The sequence below is a fragment of the Scylla paramamosain genome, chromosome 41, assembly GCF_035594125.1.
Source record: "Scylla paramamosain isolate STU-SP2022 chromosome 41, ASM3559412v1, whole genome shotgun sequence".
NCBI lineage: Eukaryota > Metazoa > Arthropoda > Malacostraca > Decapoda > Portunidae > Scylla > Scylla paramamosain.
In genome coordinates this window covers 9,676,967-9,686,966 of record NC_087191.1, presented here as the reverse complement: position 1 = coordinate 9,686,966, position 10,000 = coordinate 9,676,967, and the positions used below count along the sequence as shown (strand labels likewise).

General features: G+C 45.0%; 1 protein-coding gene and 1 long non-coding RNA gene across 5 annotated transcripts in view; both read right to left on the bottom strand.

The window, feature by feature from the left end:
* The window catches only part of LOC135092948 (uncharacterized), an 88,113-nt gene extending 85,211 nt beyond the window's left edge, over positions 1-2,902 (bottom strand). Inside the window, exons 1-2 of one of the 3 annotated variants that reach the window (XR_010263144.1) lie at positions 2,735-2,902; positions 1,537-1,645 (exon numbers count right to left, since the gene is read on the bottom strand). This is a non-coding gene — a long non-coding RNA (uncharacterized LOC135092948). Of the gene's footprint in view, positions 1-1,536; positions 1,646-2,725 lie in introns of all 3 variants that reach the window. The other 2 variants (XR_010263142.1, XR_010263143.1) reach the window with 2 other exon arrangements.
* Positions 2,903-4,916: 2,014 nt separating this feature from the next.
* Positions 4,917-10,000, bottom strand: part of LOC135092945 (uncharacterized) — a 6,493-nt gene continuing 1,409 nt past the window's right edge. Inside the window, exons 3-8 of one of the 2 annotated variants that reach the window (XM_063991766.1) lie at positions 8,560-10,000; positions 7,805-7,920; positions 7,145-7,276; positions 6,486-6,680; positions 5,701-5,817; positions 4,917-5,403 (exon numbers count right to left, since the gene is read on the bottom strand). The exon at positions 8,560-10,000 is cut by the window's right edge and continues 218 nt beyond it. In XM_063991766.1, the coding sequence (XP_063847836.1) occupies positions 5,191-5,403; positions 5,701-5,817; positions 6,486-6,680; positions 7,145-7,276; positions 7,805-7,920; positions 8,560-10,000 (2,214 nt within the window). In that variant the 3' untranslated portion in view covers positions 4,917-5,190. The remainder of the gene's footprint in view (positions 5,404-5,700; positions 5,818-6,485; positions 6,681-7,144; positions 7,277-7,804; positions 7,921-8,559) is intronic. The other variant, XM_063991767.1, reaches the window with a different exon arrangement.

Sequence of the window (10,000 nt, the reverse complement as noted above, 5' to 3'; positions counted from 1 at the left end):
AAGGATTGGGAATATTTTACTATTTTTTTCGTTTTCACTGGTATTTTTAGTCTGAAAATCTGGCTTATCACTATAATATCTTAAACAAGCTTTTGAGTCATATTGCATTTACATTTTTATTATGGCTAAATTTAATATATATATATATATATATATATATATATATATATATATATATATATATATATATATATATATATATATATATATATATATATATATATATCCCAAAGACACGCTGAAAACATCCAAAAAACTCCCAACAAGAAGAATACGCTCTAAACACACCTAAACGCACCCAAAAACCCCGGATACACACTCAAATACATTCAAAAGAAAAGGCACACACACAAACGTACCCAAAACACAACCGCACACATTCAAATACACTCAAAAGACCCCGCACACACCCAAACACATCAAAAAACACCCCCACACACACTCAAATAGACTCAAAAGACCCAGCACACACCCATACACATCAAAAACACCCCCCTTACACACTCAGATACGAGTATACTCAAAAGACCCCGCACAAACCCAAACACATCAAAAACACCCCCATACACACTCAGATACACTCAAAAGACCCCGCACACACCCAAACACATCAAAAACACCCCCATACACACCCAGATATACTCAAAAGACCCTGCACACACCCAAACACACCAAAAACACCCCCACACACACTCAAATACACTCAAAAGACCCTGCACACACCCAAACACACCAAAAACCCCCCCACACACACTCAAATACACTCAAAAGACCCCGCACACACCCAAACACATCAAAAACACTCCCATACACACTCAAATATACTCAAAAGACCCTGCACACACCCAAACACACCAAAAACACCCCCACACACACTCAAATACACTCAAAAGACCCCGCACACACCCAAACACATCAAAAACACTCCCATACACACTCAGATATACTCAAAAGACCCCGCACACACCCAATCGCACCCAAACCCGCCCAAACACAATCAAATACACTCAAAAGACACTCCACACACCCAAACTCACCCAAAATAAACTCAAAACACACTCAACACCTCGATATACTGAAAAAAACCTCCCAAAACACACCAAAACATCCTATAACAAACTCAGAACACTCCACAACACTCAAAACACGTAAAATGCTCCTAGAAACAACCTAAACCACACGTAAACACAAAAAATTCACCCAAAACACACTGATAACAGCTAATATACACCCAAAACACTCCTAAGACACACTCAAATACCCCAAAACACTCCTAAATACATCGAAAAACATACTTTAAAGAAAAAAAAACACCAGTTATAGAGAATGGCACCGCAGCAAGGCAAACTAAGCTAAAGATTGTCTTCTTGCCATTTACGTGTTTTACTTCCTCTTCCTCTTTCATTTCTCCTTATTTATTTCTCCTCCTCCTCCATTTCTCGTATTTTCTTCCTTCTTCTACTACTATCTACACACATGAGTTTAGAAACTGCTGGAAATACTTGGAAAACACTGCAAATTACGGTAAATATTCACCAAGAGACACTGGAGCCCGGCAAGTCCCTGGCCGTTGATGACGTCACAGGCGAGTTCCCCCCAGGCCGCTGGCTTACGTACGTAACGTATTTCATTTTGAAATTGACCCCTAGAAAAAATGAAGCTAGGCTGGAATGCGTTCTATTTTCTGACTTGACAATTACTTTAATTAATATTCACAATATCAAAACATCTCCAGCCTTAGTAGTTTTAAAGAAATATTAAAAGAAATATGGAAAAAGTGTTGGAACCTTTGACACAATTAAAACCACTCAAAAGTCCGCCCATTTCACTTTACACCAGTAAAAAAACACTTTAAAAAATCTGAACTATTTTCTCAAGCAATGCAAAGTTAGTTACAAGCTGATATAGAGAAATAAGGAATCTAAAAAATGACAAAATCGCCACTTTTAACGGGACAAAATAACATTTCAAAATGCACATACTTAACTCAACAGGAACGCAAAACATTTAAAAAATCATAAACTATTTTTTAAAGCAATAAAAGCTTCACTACAGCCTCAAATAAAAAAGCCAAGAACCGGGGTGGGTAAATATAACAGTGAAAACGGCCCTATATCTTTGTTGAAAAACTACTGAAATTTCAGCCCATTTACTTAACTGAAGCAAGAAAAACACTTCAACAGCAACGAAATATTTTTAAAAACCATAAAAACTTACTATAGAAGCCAAATAAAGTAATTAAGAAAAATATTAAAAAAAATATTGGAACCCACAGGCCGGAGCAGGCCCTCGGCGGCGACCTCAGTAGAGGACCCGGCGGCCATGTTGCCCCAATTATTCCTTCATCACACCAAAACCAGGCAATAGCGGATATATCTGACCAGCGGACATGAAAGCTAGACATATGGCTGTATCTTGTGACATGTTAGGCTTACAATAAGTGAGAGACGAAGCAAATAATGATTGAAAACACTGACGCCCTATCTGTACCTCAGCTGACGGCTTGTTTACATATTGACGATCCTTCAATGTTCGCCTTAATTTCCAACTCTTTCCAGACTCAGATGTGAACAAAACCTAAAAATAAATAAATAACCTCAAAAAATACCTAAATAATGAACGAAAACTTTAATAAACGACTACAAGACATTAAAGGGAGAAGGAGTGGCAATGCTTGGAAAGCAGTAATGCTGACTGAGGGGGAGTCAGGCACCGCTGGGCTCACCTTACGTACTCATGGCTCTCTGGTGCTGCGTGACGGTGCCTGGTACAGGGAGAAGCTGCCGGTAATACGAAAAAACTTATTACCAGAGTGTGTGGGGCAAGACTGACCAGCGCCGGCCAAAACACTGCAGCCGCCTGCCCTCCCCACCACTACCCAGCGATTCCTGTCACTGCTCCTCCACACACACACACACACAAACACACACACACACAAGATGACATGTTATCAAGTAATAATTCAACTAATTATTCAATAATAATTCAAATAATTATTCAAATAATTAACTCCCTTTCTCTACTGAACACACCATACGTAATTATGAACGCAAATTTCACTCACTGCTGTGCCGTGTCACCGCAGCAAACGCACGAACCAGCTCAGGATAGGCTCAACTAAAATGCTCCTACTCTCTCTCTCTCTCTCTCTCTCTCTCTCTCTCTCTCTACGACTGTTTCCCATTGTAACAAAGATGATTAGCAGGGTTTTCAAAAGCGTTTCTCTTATTAACAATGTAGAAACGAGGAAGCAAGAGTGACAGATAGATGGAGGACAGGTGTGTTTAAAGGAGGTAGATGAAGTGAGACATTGAAGGCATAATAAAATAACATCATTAGTTAATAAAGGGAGAAATGTAACGAAGAAGCAAGACAGGTGGTTGACAGGTGTGTTCAGATGAGGTGGAGGGAGGCGCCGTAATATCGTGGTCATACAGTGCTGCAAGGAAGGGCGTGGAGACAAGAAAATAAGAGAAAAGCATAGAAAATAAGGAAAAGGGATAAGGAATAAGGGAAAATATAAAAAAATAAGGAAAAAAAACAAAAATTCTGACCACAACACGATAACGATAACAATAACAAAAATACGATCAGAGAGAGAGAGAGAGAGAGAGAGAGAGAGAGAGAGAGAGAGAGAGAGAGAGAGGAGAAAAAAAGACAAGAAAAGAAAAAAAAAGAAAGGAAAAGAAAAAGAAAAGAGAAGATAAGATAACAGAAAAGAGAAAAGAAGAGAAACGGAGAAGGGAAGAGAAGAGAGGAGAAGAGAAGAGAAGAGAAGAGAAGCATTTTATAGTAGTACTTGTATTTTTTCACCGTTTCTTCACGCACCTTATCTGTGTCGTGCGAGGAATGCAGGTAAAATTATATTACCTGCCCGCCGTTACCTGTTACCTGCTACCTGCCTGTCTGCTTGACGTGACGCGGGCTGCTGAAGGAGGTGAAGTAGGAGAATTAAAATTCTCAAGTAGAAATTCCAGTTTATTTCTGATCAATTTAGAATTACCGAGAGAGAGAGAGAGAGAGAGAGAGAGAGAGAGAGAGAGAGAGAGAGAGAGAGAGTCTACTTATGGTACTTTATCCAATACTTACGTTTATACGTATTTAGTAGTAGTAGTAGTAGTAGTAGTAGTAGTTAAAAGAGAACTATCTCGTGCATTATTCAGGTAATGATGAGGAATAGTAATGGTGAGTGACAGTTCTATCCTCTATTTAACAAGTAGTTCACTATTTACAAGCTGATAGTAATGAAAGACGATAAACTCCAGAAATAACAGAACGAGGACGTACAAAACAAGGAGGAGGAGGAGGAGGAGGAGAAGGAGGAGGAGGAGGAGGAGAAGGAACCCACTGAGATGTCATATTGTGTAATACAGCATAGTTCTCTTATAATTGTTTCACCGTAAAAATAGCAAAGACTGGGCACTTTAGGCGTACATGTGGAAACATTAATGACGGATATTTGACCAAAAAATATTGAAAACTGGTCAGATCATCATTCTCCTGACCTATTTCGCTTCGTCTTACATCTTTGTCTCCTTCACTTATCTCTCGAGTTTTATGCTTAAATCTAATTGCTTAAGATCAGTAAGGGCCGTGGTGATCCAGTTATAAACCCACGTGATCTGTCTCACTCAACAAGCTGCACTGCGTTTGTTGCATCACGACCACTGAATTCAAGCTTTCCAACGGCGCCTTCTTAATAACTTCATCGTTTTCTTTGATACGTTGCGTTCTCCTTTTTGTTGTGAGTGCGAGGCGTCTATGTGGAAGGAGGGTAATAATTTTCCTCTCTCTCTCTCTCTCTCTCTCTCTCTCTCTCTCTCTCTCTCTCTCTCTCTCTCTCTCCTATATAAATATCGGTGATTATTATTATTATCATTATTATTTTTCCCATGTGTTTATTAATTATTTCATGAGAGAGAGAGAGAGAGAGAGAGAGAGAGAGAGAGAGAGAGAGAGAGAGAGAGAGAGAGAGAGAGAGAGAGAGATTATGTGACACGATAAATATAGGAGGAAAAAATGAAACCAAAAATAAGAAGAAATTGTGAAAAAAAAAGCAAAACAAAAGTAAGAGAAACCAAAATAAACCACGGAACACATTACCAGACAAGTTCAAGAGAGAAAACGTGAAACAGAAAACGTATCCACCAAACAATAGTCATAAGGGATAACTCAAGCAAACACCACCGGTCACTGCACGAGGGTGATATCCAGCTTGGGTATCTCTATGAGGGCTGCCATGGTGAGGTAGAAGACCAGGAAGAGTGTGGTGAGGATGGGGCACACCAGTCGACACAGGAGGTTGAGCCAGGCTGCTAGAGCCACGCGCCGCGCCCCCACAGCCTCCTTCTGGGTCCTCCTTGCCGACCCCTTCGCACGCAGTAGGATAGACGGGGCGCACTTCTGCAGAGGGAAGAAATCAGGGTGAGTATACTGATGGAAACTGAAAGGTAAAAGGGGTGAATATTGATGGAAACAGGAGGGAAAACTACTTTATTTCCTTCAACTTTTTTTACCTGTATTTTTTCTCACCTGTTCCATCATTCATGAAAACTAAAAAGATGAACTGCTCTCTTTACCATATCCTTCGTATTCATCTACTGCTTCTATTTCCCTTCCATTCCATTGTTCTTTGCATCTTCTCCACACCTTGTCTCTCCCCTCCCTCTCTCTTTCTCCACCCCTCCACCTGTTCCTCACCCTGACCCAGTTGATGAAGGCCACAGTCACCACCACCAGGAAGAGGCTGATGATGCAGAACACGAACCACACATCCACCAGCTTCAGATACGCCGTCTGGGGGATGGACGCGCTCATCTGGGGGAGGGGAGAGGGAGGAGACTTGATAAAACTAGGGGGAGGTAAGATTTGGGAGACCTAAGGAGAGAAGAATTGGAAGACCTTGGGGAAAAGATAAAGTGTTAGTAAGAGACATTGGGGAGAGGAGAGAGAACACTTGCAAAACCTTGGGGAGAGAGGGGAGAGAAAACTTACAAGACCTGGAGAAGAGAGGAGAGAGAACTTACAAGACCTGGGGGAGAGAAGAGGCAGGGCTGGGGGAGTGCTGCAGGGGAGGAATCAGATATGTTAATCCATGAATGCGATTGTGCTTTTAATATTCTTACTTGGGATAAAATATGGTGATTATTATTATTTTTTTTTTTTTTGTGTGTGGGGAGGTACTATGATATATTGATTTTTTTTTTTATCCTATTAATATTCCAAGCTACATATCTACTTTCTAACAATCGATGACTTGAATTCTACTGTTGCTGTCTTGCATTACGGTGATGGACAGAATAGGCGTGAAAGAAAATAGAAAACTTCATGTAGCGAGGCCACGGGAGGAGGGAAGCAAGGGGTAGTTAGCGTGAAAACAACAATATCAGGAGAGCAGTTAGCATGAAGGTAGCAATATCAGAAGAGCAGTTAGCGTAAACATAGCAATATCAGAGGAGCAGTTAGCGTGAACGTAGCGCCAGTACCTGCGTGAAGAAGGCGGCCTCCACCAGCAGCGCCGTCAGAGCCACCATGATGCGCTCGTTGAAGTCGTCGAGGGGGAAGAAGAAGACCAGGTAGCCGATGACCACGATAATGAAGGTGGGCACGTAGGTGGAGGTGATGTAGAAGGTGGACAGGTTGCGGAAGGTCAGCTCCACCGCCTGGCCGCTGTACTTGCCCTGTAAGCGAGTGGAGATGTGGTGAGGTGGATCGTGTGTGTTTATCGGTGGATCGTGTGTGTTTATTTATTTTTTCACTAGTGTTACTTGTCTAGGAGGCCAACAGGGGAGAATGTGAATAGCTCCCTGTGAACAAATGAACTATATTTACTTAAATATTTGTAATAGTAAAGAGCATTAACTAGTCTTTGATTCCTAAGAAATGGGAGAGTTACCCTTTCAAATATTAACCGATAAAGAAGAAAACGAAACAAGTATTTAAAAACATGAAAATGAATATGATTTGGAAGTGCTCGTAAAGAGAGGAAAATACTGATAAAATATCATGAAAATAATTTGTGCAACATAAAACAATTTGCTTCAGAGGTTAACAGATAATTACAAAACAAAATTATTAAAAGAAAATGAGGATGAGTTTCAAAGAAAACGAATAAATTATAAGGGTAACTTCTGCATTCTCTCACCTCGTCGTAAGGCACCATTTTCTCACTCTGCAGGTAGTACTCCAGCAGCTTCCTCTTGCCCAGATAGGTCACGCCACTGTCCTCAGGGACCAGGGCGATGTACTCCTTGGTCATGCCCAGCAACACCACTCCCTGGCAAGGAATACATAAAATGGCAGATGAAATTCTATATATAAACGTATACAGGTTTTCACACCAATGAGGAAAAATTGACAAATACGAAGATAGAGAGATAGATGAATTTCTCTATGCATGAAGAGGTGTGCACTTTTTATAGTGATTTATCAGTACAAATCAAGGAAGAAATATAGAACACGGTAAGGGAAGAAGAAAGAAAGATAAACAAGAAGTGAAGGGACGAAACAGAGAACACAAATTAATTAATGACGGAAGGGAGAGGAAGTTGAAGAAACAGGTAATGGGGACTAAAATGGACACAAACATAGAAAAAAGGAATGAAAAAAAGAAGACAGAAAGGGAAAAAAAGAAACAAAGAGAAATAAAAAATGAAAAATGAAAAAAAGAAAAAAAAAATTTGAAAGAAGACAAGAAAAAAAAAACAAGAACAAGAAGAGGAGGCACAAAGGGAGAAACAGACAAACATAACGAAGAAGGGAAAAGAAAAGAGGGAGAAAAAAAAAAAAAAGCAAAGAGACGCACCAGCCTGCAGGTTTGTGTGTCAAAGGGGAAAGTGATGAGATCAAATTGGCAGGACGTGGTGACAGTGAGCTTGTTGAGGAGCACCAGAGGGTTGTCACTGCCCGCAAACACCTCGTCTGTGGAGTAGTAGTAGTAGTAGTAGTAGTAGTAGTAGTAATAGTAGTAGTAGTAGTAGTAGTAATAGTAGTAATAGTAGTAGTAGTAGTAGTAGCAGGAGGAGGAAGAGGAGGAATATATGAATTGCATTGTATAATAGTTTGCATTATATTCTCTAATCTCTTTAGTAGTAGTGGTAGTAGTAGTAGTAGTAGTAGTAGTAGTAGTGCAGGATATATCACAGCAAAGTCTAGTTCCTGACATCTCCCTCCTTTTCTATCTCGTCCCTTTCTACCTCCTATTCTCTTCACTCTATTTACTCCTCTCCTTATCTCTCTCTCTGTTTTTCCTTATCTCCCTTTTATCCACATTATTCATCCCATCATCATTCTCTTTACCATTCCTCTTCTTCTTCACCCTGTTGTTTGTGTCCCCATCTCTCACCCCTTCTCATCTTGCCTCTCCCTTATTCTTCCCCCCCACCTCTCTCTCTCTCTCTCTCTCTCTCTCTCTCTCTCTCTCTCTCTCTCTCTCTCTCTCTCTCTCTCTTTCTCTTTCTACCCCCTTTACCTTCCCTCACAACCCCTCTCACTCCCTCGCCCTTCCTCTCTGTCTTCCTGCGTCCCCCGCCTCTCCCTGCTCTCCCCCCCCCTCCTCACCCTCCCACAGGTTTTCCTCGTCATCGGGCAGGGGGTCAGAGGCGCGCCTGGCCAGCAGGAGGGAGCGCCGCTCCTCCACGTCGCTGGTGGTGTAGGCGTCACCGAAGAACTCCATCTGCGGCATCCAGGGGGCGTGCTCCTCCCGCAGGTGCACGGCGTTGAGCGTCTCCTGGCGGTGCAGGTGGCGCAGGGTGACGCGCGCGTCGTGCCAGGAGAGCCGCACCTCCAGCTCGCACACGAACTTGAAGCCTGTCAGGTCGAAGGCACGCACGGAGAGCATGGTGACGTGCAGGGCCACGGGCACGGGGCTGCCGGGGCGTGGGCGTGGCGGCGGCGCCATCTTGTTGTAGCCGTCGGGCAGCCTCAGCACGCTGCAGCCCGCCTCGTCGGAACCGTCGGGGCAGTTCACCTCCATGTCGCAGCGCCGCGTCAGGCCCACGCAGCTGCCGTCGTCGCAGGAAAACTCGCCCATGCCGCATGACGTGACGCGCAGCCGCGCCTCGCCACGCCCACACACGTCGTTGGCGAAGGTCCAGGTGTTGAGGCCAAGCGGGTAGTGCGTGGGCGAGGTCCTGGCCAACGTGGCCGTCACCTGCGGCTTGTCGTAGCGTGTGAGGCGCCACGCCCCGAAGTCCCCCACGCCGGAGTCGTTGGCCGCGGGCGGCAGCTTGGCCAGCAGGGAGTAGTACACGCCGCTGAAGGCCACCTCGCCGCCGCCCGCCAGCAGGAAGTACTCCTTGTCAAACTCTGACTTGGCGCACAGGCCGCGCACCCGCACGATGGGCAGGGCGTGGAAGTGGCAGGCGGCGCAGCGCTCCAGGTCACAGCGGCGCGGCACCCAGGAGCCGCGCGAGGCGCCCACCACAGCGCGGGTGCCCTTGAAGGCCACGCACACCTCGGGCTGCTCAATGGTCATGCCTCGCCGCTGGTCGTAGTTGGTGTAGTTGACGGGCGTGGCGGAGGCTACGTCCAGCCACGCCTGCTGCTCCGGGCTGCCCTGCACGCCCAGCCACAGCGTGTCGCCCGTGCCGTCGCCGCAGCCCGCCGCCGTGGCCGCCGCCAGCTGGAACAGCGCCGCGTTCTCCGAGGCGTTGCGCGGCACCGCCATGGCACCGCCCAGCACGTGGCACAGCTGCTGCGCCTCGCGGAACAGCCGCGGCTCGGGGAACACCACGTGAAAGGCCTCGCCCCGCAGGTCACAGGGCAGAGGCGCCTCCAGCAGGGTGGCGTCGCTCACCTCGAAGTCCCCTGTCACGTTGGAGAAGTCAATCAGCGGCTCCTCCAGGGCGTTGGGCGCCTGGCACGCCGTGAGGGCCTTCATCTGTTCCAGCGGCAGCACCTCGCCGTACACGCGCAGGTCCCCCACGGAGCCCCGCAGACTCTGGAACTCGTTGAAGCCTCCCCCGGGCGAGTCCTGCTCCTGCCCCACGAAGAGCGTGCC